The sequence below is a fragment of the Taudactylus pleione genome, unplaced genomic scaffold (assembly GCF_031769625.1).
Source record: "Taudactylus pleione unplaced genomic scaffold, aTauple2 ptg000518l, whole genome shotgun sequence".
NCBI classification, from domain to species: Eukaryota; Metazoa; Chordata; class Amphibia; order Anura; family Myobatrachidae; genus Taudactylus; species Taudactylus pleione.
Genome location: NW_028284920.1, coordinates 9,917,862 through 9,942,840, shown reverse-complemented (window position 1 = coordinate 9,942,840; position 24,979 = coordinate 9,917,862). Strand labels below are relative to the sequence as shown.

Below are 24,979 nucleotides of genomic sequence, written 5' to 3'. Positions count from 1 at the left end.
CTATCGCACTGCCAGCCCACTGCCTCCCACTACCGCTATGTCACATCTGTAATACCTTGCAAACCTCCATAAACATCGGTAAAATGGAGTACCATCGGCCCCTCACGCAGAATTACAGCAGCCCTGACCTTACTTAGAAATTGCTAACCTCGTTGCACGCAGTGAGTACTCAAGCTGCGTAGGCAATGGCAATGGCTAATTTATGCACATCCGTGTAACGGCGTTCAAACGGACAGGCACGCCTGCGTTTCTCTGACCACTCCCCCGTCACCACCCCCAAACGCTCACTGCCTGTCAATCACTCTGCGTGGGCTCCGTGATTGCAGTAAGTGCCTTCACATACACATTACGCAACAATCGGTTAACTGCAAGCGCTGTTGCAGTTGCGATCCTTTATGAATCAGGCCCTGTGTTTGCATTGCCTAAGTTAAATAATATGATGTTGTATTTCTGATTTTCGAGTTCTCAGAACAATCATAAAACACACAAGGCTATTACAAAACAGAACATCCGGTCATTATCTGATGAGTAGTAACTTTAGTTGAGTAGCTGCACATGTAGAGTCCTGTTACATCTCAGTGTAATGAATCAGGGAAGTCAGTTATAGAATATTATAATGAATTGTGTAGTGAATCACTAGTGTGCTTCCCAAACCTGCTTCCTAACACGGATATAGGAGGCTTGGTGGCACCATAGATTTTGTTGAATTGTGCTGGATACAAGATTTCTCCAAAATAGATGACAGCACCAACACTCCTTTAAGTGCCCAATGAAACAGTATAGGGTGTCCCCACACACAACACATAAAACACTCTAACTGCGTAAATACCATGTATCCTTACAGGAAACAGTAAATAAATAAAACTTTACATTGTATAGTTACTGCCACAAGTACAATAAACTGTATTTCTCAGCTGTTAGTCACCGATAGGGCCTGATACAAATTGGACGCCTCTTACAGGTGCATTTGCCCTTTCACCCAACTCTGTATAGGCCGTAGTTACATCAACACACCCTCTGTGAACTTTGCCTATGTAAAAATGCCCAGTTACAACCTAGTTAAGCCTCCTCAGTCATTAGTGGAGATGTTAGCAAAATAAGTATATACCTGACTTAGGGGGAGATGAATCAAAACATCTAAAGAGTTAAGAAGTTGCCCATAGCAACCAACCTGCTTCTACCTATAATTTTATACATTGTACTTGATAACTGATAGGCAGAAGCCAGGGCCGTAACCACGATCCCTGCATCTGGCTAGCAGGGTGACTAGATAGTCACCCTGCAGCTAGAATATTTGCAGCAATGTCGCCGAGAGAAGACGCTTCAGATGTGCACACCGCTGCCCTTACAGCCCCTGGGAGCATTCTGGGGATGCTCAGGGCATTGCCATCATTCCCAGCGATTGTGGCCCCACCCCTCTGCATGACATCATACGGAGGGGCATGGTCTGCACTGGGCACCCACCATTATGGCACTGGTAGAAACTGATTGGTTGCTATGGGAATCTTCTCCACTTTTTTATTTCTCCAGTTTAGATGGTTTGATAAATTTGCTGCTTTGTATATACACTAATTTCCAGTGTATGCGCAGTGCGAAATCATACAAGACACAGACTACATACAGGCGTCCGTCCAGCTCTGCATCAGGCCCTATCTGTCCTCTTTTTGACTCATAATTGTGGAGGTGAAAATTCTTAAATTACCTGAGAACTACAATTTCCAATACACTCCTTTAAATAAAATGATCACAAATACCTTTCATTGACTGCTCCTTTTGTAAACAGCCTGGGACTTGAGGGGAGTACCAGTGGCTCAGGCGATGTAGGGGTCACAGATTTTTTGGTAAATGACCGGTCAGAGTGGAGGACACTGCGCAGTTTCTGGGTGAAACTAAAAGAGTCCGGTGTTGGAAACGTTGGGCTTCTGATGACCACAGGGGAAAGCGCTGGCTCACTTGGAGGAGAAACCAATTTGTCATTAGCAGCTCTAGAAGAACCATGGTCAGAAGTTAATACCTCTGGGACAGGAGCTGGTGAAGGTGCCAAAGGTTCCTTGTGTTCACTGGAGCAATGTCCTAATTGTCCAGAGACAGAGTTGGCTTGCTTTATGTTTGTGGATAATTCCATACACTGGACTTGAGTGTCTTCCTGTAAAAGTTCTGCTCCTGCAAATGGAGGATAAGGTTTTTTATCAACCACTTGTGCATGAATGGTCTCCTGCGTACTATTTATCTCTGCAGGAGTTACAGGCTGTGCCAAAGTTGCCAAGTCATCTGTAGGAGGGCTTATGGAAAGAGATGAACTATTTGTATCTTCTGCAGTAAAATGTGGTTCGTCAGATAGGATGTCGGTTTCCTTAACTGTTAAACATGACATCTCAGATAGAACATCCATCTTTTTATGAGTTGGATATAATTGATCGGATATAAATGCTGTCTCTTTAACTTCAGGAACATCACCAATTGGTTTGGTAGACAAGTCAGACATTCCTACTATTGTTTCAGATGCTTTAATTTCTTTTTCTTCAAGTGCAAGATTTTGATGACAAGAAACAAATTCTTTGCTGTTTTGTGGCTTTAGTGTCGTATCTTCAAAGTTGTCATCTCTCTCCGTGGGAAGATCCCAGGATCCAGGTGTCACCTTAAATTCAATGTTGCCAGCAGCAGTTACATTGGATGTCTCTGTTTTATTACAAGGTTCCACTAGTTGAGGAAGAGCTGTTCTTACTTCCAACTCCTCATGTGAGGTGTCTTGCTGCACAGGACTAGATGCTGGATCCTGCACACTGAAAGTTTTGTTCTCAGGCACTGTATTCAATGCAAGTCTTACTTGAGAAGATGAACTGCTGTCGAAAATAGATATAATATCAGCTAGATTGCTCAATTCTTTTAAAATTTCCATGTCTGTTGGGGTCCTGATCATGTCATCTGTATGTAAACTGGAGTTATCCTGAGAACTGTGGGTCATTATTGCTCTCTCTTCAGAACTAATGTCAGACATTCCTTCAATAGCCATCTCAGGATGTTTCGTTTGAGGGTGTATTTCCTTGTGTATATTATGATGCAGAATATCAAACGCTTCCTCTGACTTAGAATCAGGATCTGTTTCTGAATGCTGGCTATTAACGTGTGACCGCAATACAAGATTCCCATCCATCTGAGTGCTGTGTACAGTATCATTTTGGACATCAAGTAGTGAGGGATAGGCTGGTTCTGCACTCCGCACATCCATTTTATTTGCAGAATATTCAGTAAAGTCTTTCTTGCTCCCCATGTTCTCATTTGTTTCCATCTCTAGGGGTTGGGATTGTGCTTTGGTTACAGGTGTAGTCACAGAGTCAGGTGTGGAGTTCTGTTCTCCCACCACTATACCAGAAGCATCAGCTGGCTCTGGAGGTTGCAGTTTCTCTACTACAGGAGTCACTACGGGGCATGTACTCGCATGTTCATCATGCTTTATTTCTTGGGACTGATTCCTATGGCTAAGCTGCCCCTCATTTTTATTCGGAATATCAACAAGTGGTTGTACAGGTTGAATATTACAATGATTTTGTACTGATTCTACCGCAGTATTAGTGAAGGTTTTGTTATCAAAGGAGTCGATGTTGGGTATAGACAACACCTGCAGTTGACTTGTTTTTTCAACAGTCTCTACAAGTAAATCATTGATGGAAAGGCTTTCTTTAATGTCCGATTTTCCAGGTGCAATCTGAAGGTCAGGACATACTGTTAATTCATCCTCTGGACAAATGACTGGACTCCCATTTTTTCCAGTATTTCCATGAGGTGGAGGAACACTTGAGGTCTCTTGCTGTGATTTAAAGTTCTCGACTGGTGTGAACAATGGGGAAATTTGCATTAATTCAGAATCTAAATTTAAACAAGGAATATTTGTTCCATTATCTGTTTTACAATACACATCAAGACTTGGAGGCATTGCTGCTGCATCACTTGCACTGCCTTCATGGATTTCATCGTTGCTTTGCGTCTTTGTATTGCTATCTTTTTTAAACATATACAATGTGTTGCATGCATCAGCTGGTATATGAAGCTCTGTGCATAAGCCTGCTAGAGCTTGAGTCTGGGTGCATGTATCTGCTGGTACTTGAGGCTGGGTGCATGTACCTGCTGGTACTTTAAATTGAGTGAATGTATCTGCTGTTACTTGAATCTCTGTGAAAATATCTACTGGTACTTGAGGCTGTGGGTACATATCTGCAGGTACTTGAGGCTGGGTGCATGTATCTGCTGGTACTTGAGGCTGGGTGCATGTATCTGCTGGTACTTGAGGCTGGGTGCATGTGTCTGTTGGTACTTGAGGCTGTGGGTACATATCTGCAGGTACTTGAGGCTGGGTGCATGTATCTGCTGTTACTTGAGGCTGGGTGCATGTATCTGCTGTTACTTGAGGCTGGGTGCATGTATCTGCTGTTACTTGAGGCTGGGTGCATGTATCTGTTGGTACTTGAGGCTGGGTGCATGTATCTGCTGGTACTTGAGGCTCTGTGCATGTACCTGCTTGTACTTGAGGCTGGAGGACTGTATCTGCAAGTACTTGTGGCTCTGTGTATATATCTGCTGGTACTTGAAGCTCTGTGCAGATATCCGATGGTACTTGAGGCTGTGGGCATATATCTGCAGGTACCTGAGGCTGGGAACATGTATGTGCTGGTACTTGAATTTCTGAGCATACATCTGCAGATACATGAGCCTTGGTACATGTATCTGCTGGTACTGGAAGCTCTGTACATGTATGTGCTGGTACTTGAGGCTCTGTGCATGTGTCTGCTAGTACTTGAGGCTGGATGACTGTATCTGCAGGTACTTGAGACTGGGCACATACAATTGTTGGCACTTGAGGCTGGGAGAATGTATCTCCTGGTATTTGAGGCTTGGTGCATGTATCTGCAGGTACCAGAGGCTGGGTACATGTATCTGCAGGTACCATAGGCTGGGTGCATGTGTCTGCTGGTACTTCAAGCCTAGGTTGGATGATTGAGTTCACATCATTGTAAGTATCATATGAATCTTGAGACAGTCCAAAATATTTACTACTCTGGCCTTCTATTGACAATCTCGGTGACTGTTTCTCCACTGGACTTATTCTACTTACATCTGGCTCGCTGCACGGCACAGTAATTTCCTTGTGTAATACTGAAGCATCTGGAACTTCCATTCCATTAAAATATAATTTGTTGTCAGATTCACTGCAAGTTTTAGATATTGGTTGGTCCATATCATTACCTGTGACTGGAGAGTCTGATGTGCATGCTACAGGATGCTCCGGCAGATTGGAAGCACGCAGTTTCTCCTTAGGAACTCCGCCAGGACAGAGAACGTTGTCAGAGGTTATGCAGGGTGTGTCATGTGAGAATGCCTTTTCTTGCTGACTCAGTATGATCAAGGGAACCTCTTCCTCCTTTGTAGACCTGCCTTCCAGGTTTTTACAGACATTTATTACCTTAAATTGTTCTGAAGATTCAACAGAGACATCCTGCATGAGCTGAACTTTGGACGAGGCTCCCACGCTGCAATCTGGGTTAAGGTTCAGTCTCTCCATATCAGACAGGACAGATAATTGTGGCTTAGTACTAATGTCACTGCTTTGTTTCTGTTGTGACGTATTTAAACACCTATCAATCCCACTCTGGCTTTGGCTGGTCTTCATCTTGGCTTGTGCTGGAAATATCTCAGTCTTTTCATGCACAAATCTTGTACTCTCTTCATTTTGATATGATAAATACTCATAGTCCATAGCAAACACCTGTCCAGGCAAATGTGAATAAGGAGCTGTCTGTGGAGGTTGAAGCTGGACCTCTTCTCTTGTTTCACATATTGCACTTAATGACTGAACTGGCTCATCCAGTGGGGTCTGTGCGGCAGGGGAGTGTCCCAAATTAGCAGAACAAGCAGAACCAGATAAATAAGTGTTTTTTATATCAGTCTCTACAGCTTTTTTCTGAAGTGCCGATGATCCTACATTGTCACTTGCAAGTTGTTCTTGACTGGTGCTCTGTATATTATTAGCAATGTCACCTGCAACAATGCTCTTCTTTTCCGCTGCCAAGTCCATGCTGTTAAGCTGCACTGCGATGAGCTCTTTCAGACATAGGGGAGCCAACTCGCTCTCACTATTATACTGGAGCAAATTTTGACTTTGAGGAGCTTGTTGGGCCTCACTAATGGATGGAGAAGTGCATGCCTCCTCTTCAGCACCTGGTATTGCCAGATTCATTCCCATTGTATCAGAACAGAAGTTTGTTACATCTTCCAAAAGTAAGTTCTTCACACAGGTTTGAGCTTTATTGTCCCTTGCCGGTGGCATCATATCATCAATTTGAGTAATTACTTTCTCTTGAGCACCTGAAGCAGCAACCTGCAAATTGTTTGTTGAGTCTTTGGAAAGAACTGTAGTAGTTTCAGCACACCCTTGCCTTTCTTTAAAGTCACTGCGATCATTGATCGTGTTATTGTGTTGGTCGCTGTCTGTGTACATGTACAGTACATTACCAATATCTAGGCTTGTGTCTCCACTTGTGTCACTTACATTATCAGCGATGACATTAGGTGTACATAGCACTTTTTCTTTTTGACGTGTTCCTGGAATTTGGAAGCTTTTTGTGTCCAACATATCGAAAGAAATTAGCGCTTCTGAGCTGTTGTTCAATTCTTCTATTTTAGGTTCATGGATGACTACATTGTTATTGCTAAAATCTCCACCCTCTGTCCTGATCGTCTTTGGTAGGTCATAGTCAGTGCTGGTAGCCTGGCTTGTGCTCTCAGGTTGAAGGTTTTCAACTGGACTCACCTCTTTCAAATCAACTTTATGACTCCTGTCATCCAGATCTGCATTCTCTGATGGCATGGCAGCAGAACCGTGATAGGCTGTTATCTTGTCCATCTGTGCCAGGAGACTTTCCTTCTCCGCAGCCTGCTGAGCAGACTGTTGATTAAGCAGTAATGTAACAAGATTATCAGAAAGGGCACTGAGCTCTGACACCAGCGGACTGGGCTCAAAGCTTTCATCTATAGGGGTTTCCCTGCTGCAGAGATGGCTTTCTGATGCCAGTCTATGTGGAATGGGGAGTTTATCTAAACTCCTGTCTGAGCTCCCATCTGTTGTAAAAGGAAAGATTATATTGCCCTGACTGCCTAACTGGCTGCTGACACCATCTGTAGCCAAAGGTTTACTGTTCCACAATCCTTGCAACTCTCCTTCATCAGTAATACTATCCCTGGAATCTCCTTCTGTCTGGTTACAGGTGTTGTCTGGTTTTCTCAGCATTGTGCCCGGCTGTGAAGTTTCTGCATTTTTTGAGAATAATTGTAAGGGTTCTGCGATTAGCTGGGGTTTGGCAGTCAGGGACTGAATACTTGGTTCCATGAGATTCCAGTCACCCTGTTCTAAAGTAGCATCGTTGCTAAGCTGAGTCACTGAGGTCACGACAGTGTCTGAGATTATATCTTGTGTGCCCAATAAATCTGTACATGCTGCCAGCTTTCCTTCTGCTTGCAAATTACAGGCATTACTAATCACTGAACGAGTTTCTTCAGAAGATGGCTCTGTCCATGGCATCCACCCTGAGTCCCTATTTTCCTCATCTGACATCCTATGGATTTGCTCTGGTAACACTTGCTGTCCCCATTCTCTGAGTATCCCGACAAGTCCTATGTCTTGTGGTGCTCCAAATTCTTCTTCTCTGGTCTCTTCACTGGAGAGGACACTGCAGTTAACAAGGTAAATGGTTCATATCATTCAAGTCTTCCTCAAATTCTGGATAAGCAAAAACACAGGGTAATAGGGCAGAGGCACAGACAGATCCATAACCAACCACAACAAGCAGAACCCATGGGCAATAGAAGCTCGGGACACCACCAGATCATGCACCACATGCTGGAGACACAATGGGACATTTATATGTAAAGGTAACATGCAGAAAAGGGTCTGTAAGCAGTAACAACCAATCAGGTATTTCATCTTACACTATTTACAGAATCTGACTATATTCTCGGCACCTGATTCTGAGTCGGACGGAAATGCGGCTGCGGCAGCCTGCTCACCACCTTATGCTAATGTACGTATCTGCCCATGAATGCTGAGTATTCCTACATCTGCATGCTGAAGGCCGGCCCGACCACTGTTTTTTCCATCCACAGCCTCCCACTCTCTGCAAACGAGCACTGAAGTGAGCCTACACGCCCACGACACCCCCACAAGACAGATTGGTTCTCTGCAATCGCATAGTCACCACCCAGAAATGCCCCTTTTCACGGAAAGTGTGGTCTGTCCAAAGAAAGTGTGGTTTGTCCACGGAAAGTGTCAGCAGGTGGATAAGTCAGTCCACACTTTCGATCTTTATACGAATGCATGGTGAAACGCATACGCAGTCACTGCTTTCTATGGCGCTTGCGCAGTTTGCAGATATCCATGAGATCCGTCCGCATTTCCACTTGCGTCCCACTCACGATCAAGCCCTAGATGTCCTTATACACGTGTCACTTTCATAAATGTCCCCAAATTAGTAGATCAGAAGAGCATTAAAGTAAAGAACATGCTAATAATGCCACAATGCAAAGTAGTCATTAAAAAAATGCAAATATTATCAAAAAAAGCAAACTGTCCTCTAATCTGCACAGCAACAATGCCTTCTGCTGTAGAAAGATTAATAATGCATTAAAAATTGTATTTGCATATTTGTAAAAAGATAGCAAACCACTAAAAAACATATGAATGAGACCTGCATGCCCAGATAGGGGAAGTAGGAAAATACCACAACCGTACTGGACTCATACCAAACAGATGGAATAAAGGCAAGTACAACAGCTAAAAAGACATTTCCAGAAACAAGCCAAGCCTGCCACACTTAGCTCAGCATCACTCAACATGCAAAGAATGTACAGGAATCTCCATACTCAACAAGGAAACTTTCAACCACCAGAACCGCCTCTACTTCACCGTAAATCGGTTCCAGTGTGCAATATATGTAATTAGCCCTATTTAGCGTTCTTTCCCTTGCATTAATATTTTTAGGCAGATTTCCATTTGAACCGCCTCCTGCACACAGTGGAAGTAGACATATTTTGCTATAAGGCTTATACACCCTATCAACTCACCCAGAACTGGGGTAATCACTGAGGCATGAGGCGTGAGACCTGATTCTGAGGTGCACTAATGCTGATGTTCACGGGGTTGAGCGATTTTCTACTATTGCACGTGCAAGAAAATACCTGAAAACTAGTACGGAGCATGCGGTATATATGTGTACGCAGTAGCGACTGGACACAAGGACTCAGAAATGTATTGTGTGTTCCTGTGCGGTGACTGGTAGGTGGCTATTCAGATGCACGGAGATGTACCGTCTTATGGGCGTCTTATGGGCTGGGTATGAAATGCCAACGGCCGGGAAGCTGTCTGACAAAATCCAGATGCCGCTGAAAATCCAGACCGACAGCTGGTACCCTAACCCTCCCTTAGTGGTGTATAACCCTAATCTCCCTCCGGTGGTGCCTAACCCTAACCTCCCCCCGGGGGGTGCCTAAACCTAACCCCCCTCCCCGCACCCTAAACCTAACCCTCCCGGGGTGGTACCTAATCCTAACCTCCCCCCAGGGATGCCTAAACCAAACCCCTTCCCCAGGGGCATCTTAAGAAAGAAGGATGCACTTCCTGTGCGGGGCCCCCTCCTCTCTCCTCGGTGACCGGCAGCCGACTGACGTGGCTAGCCAGCCACCGAAGCCTTAGTAGACTCCGGGCACTAGAGTGTGCCCGGAGTCTACTGCGCATGCGCAGAACGCCGGAAAATGGCCGTGACGGCCATTTTTTCGGCGTTTTGTGCATGCGGAGTAGAGTCCGGGCACACTCTAGTGCCCGGAGTCTACTGCGCATGCGCAGAACATCGGTAAAATGGCCGTGGTGGCCATTTTCCGGTGTGCTGTGCAGCACAGACAACCGACGTGGGACCACGGACAGGTAAGTCTAAAATAATATAGGTGCAGTGAGTGCCCCGCACACACTGCACCCATTATAGATACGCCACTGCCCCTCTCCACACCCTAAACCTAACCCTCTCGGGGTGGTGTCTAAACCTAAGTCCCCCCCCAGGGGCCCCTAAACCTAACCCCCCCCAAGGCTTAACTTTGTTCAGGAAGTCACCTGTCTAGATTTCAGTATCAGGATTTAGACGGGCGTCGGGATTTAGACACCTGTCTTTAGTCCCACGTCAGTATTTAGACGCCGGTATTTAGACAGACGGCCTCCCGGCCGTCGGCATTTTGACTGTATCACGTTATATAAGTGTTGCAGGCGTGTAGCTGAATCGATGCTTAATCGCTCACAATGGAGACCCTATTCTGCACCTAGCATGGGGCTGGTGCAAGTTCCGATGGTTCATCTGATGGTTCGTCCAATGGTTGCGTCTTAAGACGCTCCAATATGTCCTAGTCCTTGCACATTCAGATGCACGTCTGTACACCAGAGGAAGGGCTGATACTAGCAGCAGCATAAGGCGCTACAGCGGTCGCAGCAGTGGGCGAGTCTGGATCACCCCCTTGATGCATCAGTGATTCCATTAGTTCAAGTGATCTTATATGCCCAATATTTCCCCAGCCCACATACAATAATGTGCATGCTCAATTTAAAGTAAAGTTCACATACAATAATGTGGGGTGTAACATGTATTTTATATATCGTTATCAAAGGAGTGATATCACTAGATTGATTCAAGTTCCGCTGTCCCACTTTTTTGCCTAAATTATACTACACAACCAAATGTATAAAAATACAAATTATTATATAAGTAAACAAAATATGTGCCAAAGAAAAGTATTTATAACTAATATTAAGTATTTGGCATAGCTCTGTTAACACTGTAGCTCATTTTATAGGTCTGTGTTGTATAAAATACGTTTCTTGTTGAGCGTTAATACTAATCCTACATGAAGACAGAAAAGGATTTAGCAGGTTTGCACATGACTCGTGCTTGGTTTGGCCTTCAGCAGCATATTTAACACCCGGAAGCAGTCAGGCGGCAGGACAAGCTCAGACTATATGCTCCGCTTTGGGGTAATGAATAATACAAAGTTTTTTTTTGCTGTAAATAGTTCACTCTAAGCTCACAGCTGTTACATATGAGGCGCACAAGTCTCCCCCAGAGCTGTGCTGCAAGCCATGCATATAAGAATGGTACCTGATGGTGCCAGGCCGTGAGCTGCTCCCAGATTCTTTGTATTCCAGGCCCTCTATATAAAGATCAGTCTGCGGAAGGGCAGGAAGCAGCTGTCCTTCTTCCAAAACACTGCGCTGGAAAGAGACGCTCCTGGGGAAGAGAAGGGATGGCTGAACAGAGGGAAATAGGTACTCATGCTGAAAAAAACACTGCACTGTTTTCTGCCAAGTTAAACAAGTTACGAGGTATTGTCCCCAGAGACTTTCCATATCCTCAGTAATGGCCAAACTACAGATAGTCATGACCTCTGCAGCTTTCCACTTGTAATCACAGAAAGTTACATGGAAAGAATGAGTGATTTGCAGTTAGAATCCAATTGTTTCTAGTTTTTCAGGGTAAATATGAATATCTATGTAAAATAGCAAGTTTCTGCTGAGTGTAAGGGTTGTGTGTAAATACTTCTGATGCCAGATTTACTTCATGTGGTCTTCAGAGCATAGTTGTGGCCCTCTGACCCCACCCCAATAAGCTTCCATAGACTTTATTGCAATATGCACTGCAGAAATTGCGGGTCGGATTCAGAAGTGCATGCAAATGGGGCCACGGCTGTGTCTTGCGCCACAGACGCGTATTTATGCTAATACCGCAACCAATTCTGAACGTACTGATACACCCACCCACCTGCAGCTCCTCTAAATTCAGGGGTCACATTTGTCATAACCCTTTACAGCAGCTTTGACTAACTGGCCTAGTTCCCTGTCGTCTTCCCGGTATCGCCAACTCTGTCATCAGGCAATGGTGGTAGCGCCCAAAGAGGGAAACTAAAGGTGCCCATCCACTAGCAGACCTCAAAACGACTGCATGATTATGACATTGTAATCGTGCAGTCGTTTGTCAGTCTGTGATGTGCCTGCACAGAACGAGCAGTCGGTCAGTGTAGGCACATCAATCATCTGCAGACATGCTGAACCTGACATTATTGCCAGGTTGTCCAGCATGTTTGCCCGATGATAGATGTCTAAACAACCAGTCGTTTTAGAAATTTTTTAAACAATCTGCAAACGATTATCGAACGATCAAACGATAACGATATCGTTCAATCGCTCAATTTAATCGCATGGTGGATGGGCACCTTAAGATTGAAGATCTTTAATGTATCAGTGTGCAGAATGACAAGCCTGATATCAATACAGGTTGAGTCTCCCATATTCAAAATGCTTGGGAACAGGGGTATTCAGATTTTTCCGTATTTTAGAATATTTGCATACAATAATAAAATAAGTTGGGAATGGGACCCAAACCTAAACACAGAATGCATTTATGTTTTATATATACCTTATACACACAGCCTGCAGGTCATTTTATACAATATTTTTAATAACTTTGTGCGTCATACAAAGTTTGTATACATACGTGAAATGTATTTATGTTTCATATACTCCTTATACACACAGCCTAAAGGTAATTTAATTCAATATTTTTCATAATTGTGTGCCTTAAACAAAGTTTGTGTGCATTAAACCATCAGAAATCAATGGTTTCACTATATCAGTCATGCTAAAAAAAAAAAAATCAGTATTTTGGAATATTCCATATTTCAGAATATTTGGATGAGGGAGACTCAACCTGTATGTGTCAATGTTCTTTGATAGAGAGACAACTACAATGTACAATTGCCTTTTGTCTCAGCATGTTTGCACGACCATAATGGGCAGCTGCTACGCTGCTTTCTCTGCCATTGTAAAATATAATAGCATTGAAACACAAATTCTTAGGAACAGGGCACACCCAGAGGGCAATGTTTGTGTGGCATTGTCAATGGTGCGTTGTATATCCCATGTCCCTATTTGTGGTTCTATAAAGCGTGGCTTGGCATTGAGGTGTTCCATCCCCGCTCACTTAAAAAAACTTGGATGAGGGGTTGAAAATAGAAAACAAAAAGGTGCTTGGACCCCAGTAAAATGCACCCTAAAATGCCAGGACTTATGGGAAACGGCCATCAGGTTGCCGTAAAGCATAGACATATTTGTGGCTTTACTATTATATCGCATTTAGGACCTGATACAGAAATGTACGCTAATACTGTCGCGACTGCATCTTTGTACTGTGCGAAAATATGATGCAAATGTCACAGCCTCCGGGATTTTTATTGAGACGCTCAAAGGCGGCATCGCAAATCCAAGTAACTGCGTACAAAGACATAGCATTGGTCGCAGATCCTTCGATAATCGACCTTCTGAGTAATCCTATGGTTTTGCAGAATGACCAAGTGTACTGAGGAGCCACAGCCATTTTTATTGCGAGATCGCAGGCGCAGGAAGTGACGTGCCCTGAAAATGGTCGCCACACATCTGCGTTACCTCCCCCAGACAGTCCCTAAGTTAATCACACTGCGGGTAAAGAGTAGCTGCGAGCGATGATGGTAATGTACCTTGACGCATGCGATTTGCAACTTAGACGCATGTGGAGTTTACCGATAATCGGTCAACTGCGTCAATAATGGCTTTGCGTACTTCTCTGAATCAGGCCCTTAATCCAACACAGTCACGGTCACTGCCAATTTTATCTAGAGATTATATTTGCTTTTCATGATATCCCACTCTAAACTGTGTCACAAGTGGACCAGCAAAAGCGTAACTAGAAGCATATTCACTAAAACAAGGCAATAAATGACTTGTCCAGTAAATAATTGCTCTCAAAAATCATTCTGTAGCTGTAATATAACACTAAGAGCACACTCTGGAGGCACAAAGTATAAATGGGGCCTATCACGAGAGCAATCTTCCAATCCTTACCCCGGATTTTCTGCAGACAATGTCAAGTTCTCCGAAAATAATGACGGAAAAGTTTCTCTCTCTTTATGTTCCTCTTCCTGGGGACGTGTTCCTTGCTGGCTGATGGGATCCCTCTGAGGGTAGAGCACGGGAATGGTTTCTACAGATGGAAAGAATTCCTGAAAAAGACAGATAAATAGTGTACAACACGTCCACTTCTTTAAAGGGCACTTGTTACTGACACATAAAGGAGCAAGCTGCTTTGTATACGGAAACAATATTGAAGAGAATGTAGCCTATCAACTTACTAGAATCTAGAGACATCACTGAGGCACGAGGCACCATGATGAAAATAGTCAATAGGAAATAAATAGGCTGAATATTGGAATAACACGCAAATAAGATGGCTCTGCTGTGTGCTATTTAAAATGAAATAGGTAACATAGACTTTTAATGATGAGTCATAGAAAGTGTATTGTGTGTCATAATTCCAGCATATACAGGACCAGTGATCACAGTAATTAGCCATTAGATGTAGCAGTAGGCCATCCTGCCTGAGCTGAATGTTTTTATTTTAGATGTGGGCACCATTCCAAATTATTGGAGCCTGGAGGAGCAGCAGAAGAACCTAGCACTGCCCTGGACATATATGTATATATTGGGCTCTATAGCAGTGCATGCCTAATAGTGCATGTTTTCCAGATCTTCTAGTTGGTGCACAGGTTATTTATTACTGTCTGATACATGTTAATAGATCCACAGGTGGTGCTAATTATTTCATTTGTGACACTGAGAAGAACATGCAGCACTAGTAACATTGTATTATATTACTATTTCTGTTGTGGTCATGGTGTGGGCTGGGGAGGGGTGTTTCCAGGCAGATGGAAACCCCCCCTACGTTTGCCTATGCTGGGCTCCATAGAAAATCTGAAGGCCTTCTGGGTAAAGCAAAGCAGGGTCCTTTTCTAAGCATTAAGTGGGTCTGGCAAATGCTCAAAAGAGGCCACCACTCTGCTCTTCTGCAATGTGTTAGACAGTTTTTCCTACTGGGACTCTTCTATAGACGTGGACATCAGAAGGGTGCAATTAAATTGTAAGTAGCCAATCCCCTGGTAACCATTCGATAACAGGCTAGTGCACATGCCCAATGGACAGCTGTAGTTTGAACATGCGCAGTGTACACAACAGGAATGATGTCACAGCCATCTGAGCAGCCATCAGAAAAAAGCATGCTATCACGCAGCCCAATCCTGGCAATAAATGGCAAAAGCATTTCCATTGGACCAGAAACATTGATGTTTGCCATTCCGATTGCCATCCTTTCTCTTCTAACAATTGCAGAAACAAATGCACAGATGTGTCCTTATCAGTGGCAGCTCCAGGGGTGAGGCTGCAGCGCAGTCCAAAATTCTAATAGGGGAGCCACACCAACTGCCAGCGAGTCCCGGCCATCTGTTTGGCAGCGTTTGAAATGACAGTTGGTGTGAATCGCCTATTTGAATTTTGGACTGTGCTGCAGCCCCACCTCTGGAGCCTCCACTGGTCCTTGATCCGGTGAGACACTGCTAGCATCGGGCTTCTTTTTTGTGTTTTCTATGTCGCAACTCATTGTGACTAGGATGCAGCAGCAGACTGTGCTGATTAATTTGATATGTGACACTTGTATATCGGTGTGCGACTGAGTCTCTCAATCTGTATACGAAGTGCTACAATGTAGTGGCCGCAGCTTTTTCATTCCAAGTTCTGTTGTGGTTCATATACAGACTCAGGAGCACACAGATATACAAGTATCGCATATCAAACTAATCAGCACAGTCTGCTGATGCATCCTAGTCCCATCGAATTGCGTTTTAGACACATTTTCGGCAAAGAAAGACTCCCGATGCTAGCAGAGTAGAACGAGACCTGGCGGCTCGCTCACATCAGGCAAATCGCGCTGCGAGGCGTATTGAGGCTAAATGTATGAGGACACATCTGTATAGTGGGAGAGTGTCTGGAATTGTTCTTTTCCTGCCCATAGCCAGTAGGCAGCAGGACATTAGTAATGTGTACTATCTGATATTTATGTGATTACATGCTGGTTTTTTAACATATTACGGAAGTGTGATTGTACTAAGCATTTAAATTACTAAGAAGGCTACTACTTCCCGTTTCTCTCCTTTATTTGGTGAAGTTATGGAGTGATTGAAAAGTGCACCCGGAGACTATTGTATTCCAATGTGAACAGGAGGAGTGTTTCTTACACCTTTGAAAATTACACTCTTATTAAAGATTCTATCAAAAGGGGTATTTGTGAATTTTCCTATGGATTTGGAGGATTTTACACACGTTTCTCTGGTCCTGGTTTTGTTTAAAGAAATACAGCATTATATAAATGTATTTTCTATTTATAAAGCTATCAAATTTACTATGTGTATTAAGAAGAAAATAAAAAGAGTGCACAAATTAGATAATATCCAGCACAGTGCCAAAGTAAAGCATAATTGAATCTTCTTCTGCAAGCGGATGGGGCCCTGGGAGAGCTGACCTCGCATTACCAGGTCCCACAAGGTCAGTACCCTGTGCACTGGCAGTAGTTCCACAGCTGGGTACCAGCAGTTGTCAACAAATGACAGTAGGATAATGAGAAGACAAATGAAGAAAGAAACATAATTAGAACAGTTTTTAGGAAAGAAATACCTAACATGAATTGTGAGTAGCTCTTTACATACAGTATCACTTTACATCATATTATTTATAGAGACAGGTGCACAGCAGTGACCTGTAGCACAGAAAATAAGAACCATCTTGGGCACAGAAGATGATGGAATGTCATTAGTTCCTGTGTCCTGTCTGCTGTGTATAAGTTTGCATTAACCATTACAGTAGAAGGGCCTATTTCTTTTGTTACTGTACATTATATATTATCGATATCCTAAGTACGGCTCTGGAGCATGCGTAATGCAAAAACACCATGTGTAGTTATAACTATGCATCTGCCCCAAATATCCCCAATTCGCAAGCAGTACTTCTCGCGCTTATGCTGTAAATACAGAAAGACAGGTAAGTACAGCACCACTGTCCATTCAGCAATGATTGTGGAAGAAAGTACACCAAGCAGAAAATGAACATATAATTACACTGTACAACAAATTAATACTTTTAATTTGTTTCCTTTCTAAAAATAGTCATACATTACTAATTTGAGGTCAAGAAAAACTAAAATGATTTCAGAATGTTTTTACTAGCTCTATTTTTTTGAGCTACACTACTTGCACTATACTGTATGTACATTAGTAATATAGTCATAGTGAAAAGCTAATTTAAAATAATCTGATATTTTCTTGATAGAAAATAAATAACAGTTGTTTTAATTCAATCAATCACAAATAAGAACACAAAACGAAACAAACATACAGCATACGAAACAAACATACAGCATAGGAAAGTGCTATCTAATATAGTGGCCGATACATGGGGGTGCTTTCTCTTTGCTTGTCGCTTGTACTCCTCTTCTGGGGCATCTCTTGTCACTGTCCAACAGTAGTGATCACCGACCCTGATATCTTTGTTCCATTGCTGAAATGTCTTGGTGGAATCGCTCACTATGCTTGTCACTCAGTGCACCACAGTTATCTTGTGTGGGTAATCCCGTGAATCACATATATTTGAATAGGGGAGGGGACAAATAACTGATTAATTTAATTGGGTCATTAGGCCCCGCCCCCTCTGCGCGGACCGCAGATTGCTGGTAAGATTCTCTCCATTCTGCCCACTTCACTAGGAATACCCCTACATCGTCATAAATGGGCTATATCTCAGAACTCAGAGCTAACTGAGAGTTTTAAATGTCATATTCATTCTCTGCATGCTGACATCAATTAGAAGTAACTATTTTCACATCGGAAACATTTTCATTGTTGTGCAGTGTAATTGCAACCAGACCAAATGGAGCATAAGTAAATGCCTTCTTGAAGACGTGCTTTTAAAATACACTTTACATTCAAGCGAGAGAGATGCCAGACATCCATCATCCTTTCAGCTATAATTATTCACCACGGTCCTTCTATTCATAATGTCTATTTAAATCAAACATAGGTTTCATCTTAGCTCTGTCTGTAGGGTTTTCTCTAAACAGAAGCATTACTTGTACAAACTGTTTCCATCAACATTTTCCAAGCAGCTCTGTGCAAATCAGCTGTTTAGATTAATAACATCATATCAGAGCAGTGTATTTATCATTGGGATCTATGTGAGATTTATGTCTGAACTAACAAAATAAGAACCCAAATAAGGCAGGAGCAGGATGTCACTGTCAGAAGAACAGTTGCTGGAGAGCGGAATGTGAGTTACAACATAGTAACCCAGCCACAAGCCTGAGCTCTCAGTGTGTGGAGTGGTCCTAGAATAGAGACAGTATTGTGGGACTGTTTGTCCTTCCCACGCTCTTACATCCCAGAAGGCATCACTATGTAACACTCCACAACCAGATGCTGACACTTAACTATATTCTGCACTTCTCTCAATATACAATGTCGTTATTTCCATGGTAATGAGGACAATATCCCAGACTAGGGTTTCTTAACCTTTTTGCACTGGGCACATGTTAAGTACTTGAAATATTAAATCTGACAAATATATAGACAGCAGACAGACAGATGTAGTTGTTGTTGAACTACAGAGTAATAACACAGCGGGGAATCCGTGGCTAATTACCCGTGCCGGCCAATTCAATCAGCGGAGTTTACCCCGCGCGTTAAACTACAGAGGTGCACAGAAAAAGTCGTTGAGAAAAAGCACTCGCTGTGGGTTAATGCATTGGGAAACCCATTTATTGCACAGTTTATGCAAAATCAGTGGGTTACCGCGCGCTAACCCCTGTTTTACCGCACAGGGATAAAGCTATTTAATTGAATAGCATTTCCCCACGTGCCGTGGGTTATTAGCACCTAATTTAATTTCCCCACAGAGGTAAGCGGACCTTGCTCACAAGTTTACAATCTATAGTGTATATAGTACACAAATGACTGTAAATTATATCTTTGATTTAGTAAGTAGCGCTGTTGTCACTCAAATCACGTCTTCACATAGCACACTTCCATTATGATGTAGTAATTTGTGTACCAAATTTGAGCTTGATAAGTTAATGTATAGCGGTCACAAAAATTTAAATTTTCAGTAGCTCACACAAACTTCTCTTCTTTTCAGGTCTAAGTAACTATGTTGACATCCATCTTGAGACCTGCTCTTACTAACTGACTCCCTTGGTACACTAATGTCTATAATTTATCTACAGCAAGACTTCCTCATGGATTGGATGTGCTCTGGGTGGTCCAGTATTAGCACTTAGAAGAAGACAAGACTCTGCCAGTGAGTTACAAATCGACGCGTGAAGCATGTGTGACTGTTTAGCTGCGTTTCGAGGATTCCTATGCAGCAGACTGATTCAAGTGTGAGAAAGCTCCCAAAGCTTTATGAGAGGTATTTGGCTTTAAAGAAGCACCAAACTCATCAAAGAGATAATGACAATGTGCGTGAGGATACTGTATGTTCAAAGTGAGCTAGAAGAATTGTTTGATGTCGCTGTGATATACAGTGCATCCGGAAAGTATTCACAGCGCTTCACTTTTTTTTCCACATTTTGTTATGTTACAGCCTTATTCCAAAATGGAATAAATTCATTTTTGTCCTCAAAATTCTACACACAATACCCCATCATGACAACGTGCTAAAAGTTTTTTTGAGATTTTTGCAAATTTAATAAAAAAAAACACTAAGAAATCACATGTACATAAGTATTCACTGCATTTGCTCAATACTTTGTTGATGCACCTTTGACAGCAATTACAACCTCGAGTCTTTTTGAATATGATGCCACAAGCTTGGCACACCTATCTTTGTCCAGTTTTGCCCATTCCTCTTTGCAGCACCTCTCAAGCTCCTTCAGGTTGGATGGGAAGCGTCGGTGCACAGCCATTTTCAGATCTCTCCAGAGATGTTCAAGTGGATTCAAGTCTGGGCTCTGGCTGGGCCACTCAAGGACATTCACAGAGTTGTCCTGAAGCCACTTGTTTGCTATCTTGGCTGTTTGCTTAGGGTTGTTGTCCTGCTGAAAGATGAACTGTCGCCCCAGTCTGAGGTCAAGAGCTCTCTGGAGCAAGTTTTCATCCAGGATGTCTCTGTAAATTGCAGCATTCATCTTTCCCTCTATCCTGACTAGTCTCCCAGTTCCTGCCTCTGAAAAACATCCCCACAGCATAATGCTGCCACCACCATGCTTCACTGTATTGATGGTATTGGCCTGGTGATTAGCGGTGCCTGGTTTCCTCCAAACATAACGCCAAGCATAGACACCAAAGAGTTCAATCTTTGTCTCATCAGACCAGAGAATTTTGTTTCTCATGGTCTGAGAGTCCTTCAGGTGCATTTTGGCAAACTCCAGGCGGGCTGCCATATGCTTTTTACTAAGGAGTGGCTTCCATATGGCCACTCTACCATACAGGCCTGATAGGTGGATTGCTGCAGAGATGGTTGTCCTTCTGGAAGGTTCTCCTCTGTCCACAGAGAAATGCTGCAGCTCTGACAGAGTGACCATCAGGTTCTTGGTCACCTCCCTGACTAGGACCCTTCTCCCCCGATCGCTCAGTTTAGACGGCTGGCCAACTCTAGGAAGAGTCCTGGTGGTTCCGAACTTCTTCCATTTACAGATAATGGAGGCCACTGTGCTCATTGGAACCTTCAAAGCAGCAGATATTTTTCTGTACCCTTCCCCAGATTTGTGCCTCGAGACAATCTTGTCTCGGAGGTCTACAGACAATTCCTTGGACTTAGTGCATGTCAGAGCACAAACCAAGCATGGTCAAGTGTGGGACCTTATATAGACAGGTGTATGCCTTTCAAATCATGTCCAAACAACTGAATTTACCACAGGTGGACTCCAATTAAGCTGTAGGAACATCTCAAGGATGATCAGTGGAAACAGGATGCACCTGAGCTAAATTTTGAGCTTCATGGCTGTGAATACGTATGTGCATGTGATTTCTTAGTTTGTTTGTTTTTTTATTAAATTTGCAAAAATCTCAAGAAAACTTTTTACACGTCATAAAATGGGGTATTGTGTGTAGCATTTTGAGGACACAAATGAATGAATAGGGCTGTAACATAACAAAATGTGGAAAAAAGTGAAGCGCTGTGAATACTTTCCAGATGCACTGTATGCTATGATGAAAAGGAGAAATGACGAAGACCGAGTATTCCTCCAGAAGCAAAGAGATGTCTTGTTATGTAGTATGAGTGGTGCTGACCTAAAAACAACAGAAAAAGAACCGCGATGTATAGATGTGTCCTATAGATGTGTCATCTTTGCTGCAGTTGCGCCAATCAGCCGCACTCGGCATGCCTGGGCCCATGAGACTCTGCTAGCACCGGGCATTTTTTTTGCCAAAGATGCTAATAAGTCGTGAAGTGGTGAAGAATGGCATAAAGCAGTATTTTTTGGTGAAAATAAGTAGTCCTGGCAAATTTGAGGTACCTGAAAATGGCTGCTAGCATCTTTTATGTCTCTAAAGTGACGTTTTAATAAAAGAGAAATTCCTCCCTCATAAAAGCACCTGCAAACCCAAAACCACTTGGCCCCTTCTTAGAGCACCCCCAGAACCATATTTTGCTAGTTTTTTAAGTTGTCCCCCCACTTTTTGCTTTTTTGCCCCAAAATGAAAGTACTTTTTTGGGGTCTTCCACACTTTTTCTTAGGGATTTTCTGACGCAGTTGTCCTTTGGGGGGCTGTCCCAAGGGTTCTGAGAGGTTTCCCCACCTTTGCACCCCATAATAAAAAAAATGCATTTAATTTCTCCTGCTAATCAGAGAGCGATCTTTTTCGCCTCTTACATTGCATTGACTTTCCGCGTACGTGAAAAGTATTTGGAATTGAATACGGAGATAAGTTTCCGACTGGCGAAAAGTCACAATCGGCGATACTTTTTTGCAGATCTCGGCTTTTCGCGTCTAATTGAATACAGCCCTTAAATGCATTTTCGCCAAAAAAAGACGCTCAGCCCTAGCAGAGATGTGCTGGACCCGGTGGCTCATCGCACCAGGTATCCCGTGCTGCATGGCGTATTGTGGCTAGATGAGCAAGCACACACCTGTATAGAAATATCTGAGAGACAAGATCTTATTCCAGATCATTTTGTAACTGAAAGGACCAGCTGCTTCTTCCATGTTCTTATCATTAGGGTGACCCCTAAATACTATTCATCTACTACAGAATAAAAATAAAGTTGTGGAGGAAGATTATTTGTTTTTTTGACCACCCTAGCCCCCAGCCCTCATTGATTACACCTATCCCATGCTTGGTGCAGCAGATGTGACTGAAAATGGTGTGCACACTCCATCCGTACAGCGCTCGATAAATAGGTCGGAAACGCTGGCTACACACCCACGAGATGCTTTCCTTACATGCCAATGCCCCGTTCCTACCCAGTAATGCCCATTCAGCTGTCAGTGATATGTGACTGAAAAATGTACGAATCGACGGCTGCTCTAAGTTACGTATGTCGGATGCGGTGCATAAATTGCCACATTCAGACTCAGAGTCAGGCGCAGTATTGGATGAGGAATGCATTTTTTCTACTCCTATTTTAATATATTCCCAGTATTCATAAACCATGCAAACCATTCCAAGCAATGACAAATAGAGGAAAGCAATAACAGATAGAGGAGTGCGTCTACCCTATGAGAATTGGCAGGTAGGTTACTGACATGCCAGTGTGTTGAAGCAGTGAGGTAAATAAAATGAGCACATGTTGACAAGGTATACAATCGGGAAGCCGGCTGCCTTAATACCGGCAGCCGGCTTCCCGACTGTCATATCCCAGTGAGGGTGAAATGCCGGGCATCTAGATGTAGACGTCTGACATTTCCCCGACGCCCGGCATCCCGATAGAAGGGATGCCGGGCGCCGCGAGCGGACAGCCGCGGGGGGGGGGAGGGTTAAGTTTAGGGCACCCGGGGGGGACAGGGTTAGGCACCCCTCCGGGAGGATTAGGGATAGGCTAGGGGGAGGGAGGGTTAGGGTTAGGCACCCCCGGTGGGAACTTAGGGTTAGGCACCCCCCCGGGGGATTTAGGTTCAGGCAGCGGGGAAAGGGGGGGTTAGGGTTAGAGGGGGGATTAGGGTTAGGCACTTGGGGGGGAGGTTAGTGTTAGGCACCCCTAAGGATGGTTAGGGGGTTATGTTAGGTTAGTCAATACTTACCTATCGATGATGGGGATTTCCAGCGCTGTCGGCCTTCCGCTGCCGGGAACTCTGCTTTGGTCGGCCAGGCGCTGCCGGGAATCGAACCGCCGGCGGTATTTCATACTGATTCCGTTGACAATACCTGCTTCCTATTATTTTCTAACCTGTGCTGTATTCATTAATTAATGCTAGAGGTGCTAATCCTGATATATTACAAAAATAAATAATTAAGTAACCAACTTGCTGAGAGTAGCAGCACTGGATACAAAATCACTGGATCAATTTGCTCCAGTTCAGGAACAGCCGTCCTTGTGATCCCTATCACTGCTACTAAACTTGGCGCTGCCGAGTCTGACTCGTCAGTGTTAGTGCACATATGTGAACTTGGGTTCACCCATGAGCACCCAGTATCCAACTTCCAGAGGGAGCCAAACAGGGCCGGAGGGTTCCAAAAGGATCCCTCATTGCAACCCAAGACTCCTTCCTGTTGGGAAGGGGCAGGGTCCGGGAATCAGCGCCATCTGAAAATGACAAAGGTTCCCGCTGTAAGATCTAAAAATTTAGTATATTCAGAGCTTGATGAATGTAGCTCCCAGTACTAGTGTATGGGGACATTGGGCCACATTAGGACTGAAATAAAGCAGGATATATCAGTGATATCTCCTGTGTTACCTTTATAATGAATGGCAATTTTTACAAAAGTAGGTGAAAATTTTAATTTTCACCTTGTTTTGTAGAAATTGCAGGATAATGAATAGACCCCTAAGTATGCAATATTCATTTATAAATTGCTATACGTAAAAGTATTACAAGGAATATTACACAAAACAAACCAACATTGAGTAAATGACTTGGCGGCTATATGTTGGTGCGGGCTCAGGCCTGAGTGGAGCAGCTGTGAGACAGCTCACAGACCTTAGCGTGTATCACTCCATGCTAATCCTCTCTCTGTCAGCATTAAAGCCTATTATATTGTGTGCTCAATAGCTCTTCTCCAACACTGAAATACACTTTCATGTCACTGTGTATTATGAACACACAGGAATTAATGCACTTCTCAGCCCGAAAACAATCCTCTCCTTGTGTGACCATTTGCTGGCCATAGCACTAACAAGTCCTTATTCATAAAAGCGGATTCCTTTTCCACAAGACTGCTGTGTAGGCTTCACAATCGTTTGAAATTGTGTGAAGGAAAAGATAAACTATAGTGTAATCCAAACTTGATTTTGAAATATGTGACGTCATTTATTTTACTATAGGGGAAGCATGCAATTTATATTGCAGTTCTGAAATGCAAGTTACAATTTTTGGACTGAATCAATATTCATCCGGGTCACTGACATCGGACATCAGATTCATCCGGGTCATCAACATTTGATCTACCAGTGGGTCCCATCATTTCTACAAGGCCAAGTGATTTTGACTTAAAGCTCCCAAAACATTCATCAGTCGTCTGTATATTTTACATTATTGCTTATTTATATATTAATATGTTTATGTTACAAATGGTATGCTATTTTGTAACAATCAATGTTGGGTCCTTTATAAACCAGTCTGATGTCGACCTGAAGCATCAGAGGACTCTGGAGAAAAAGAAATGTAACAAACTTGCCTAGTTGTGAACTCAATTCATCTGATTAGCACCATCTAACCTAGGGCATGGAATCTAATGTGCACCCAGGTTATTCCCCCATAGGTCATGACACCTAGGATAATCTAATTAGGAAGCCATTAACAAAAATTTATATATTACATTTAGATCAGGTCAGGGACAGGCTAAGGATCGGGGTTGGTAGCAAAGATTTGAAAGTCGATGAACAGATATT

General features: G+C 43.3%; 1 protein-coding gene across 7 annotated transcripts in view; it reads right to left on the bottom strand.

Annotated features, from left to right (window-relative positions):
* TACC2 (transforming acidic coiled-coil containing protein 2) overlaps positions 1 to 24,979 on the bottom strand; it is a 185,608-nt gene that overhangs the window by 94,331 nt on the left and 66,298 nt on the right. For 5 of the 7 annotated variants that reach the window (XR_015870049.1, XM_088450515.1, XM_088450514.1 and 2 more), the window contains exons 4-6: positions 13,958 to 14,115; positions 11,184 to 11,312; positions 1,755 to 7,721 (exon numbers count right to left, since the gene is read on the bottom strand). Coding sequence is in view for 6 of the 7 variants with exons in the window: in XM_088450515.1 (XP_088306641.1) it covers positions 1,755 to 7,721; positions 11,184 to 11,312; positions 13,958 to 14,115 (6,254 nt within the window). In the remaining variant the exon portion in view is untranslated. The remainder of the gene's footprint in view (positions 1 to 1,754; positions 7,722 to 11,183; positions 11,313 to 13,957; positions 14,116 to 24,979) is intronic. The other 2 variants (XM_088450516.1, XM_088450519.1) reach the window with 2 other exon arrangements.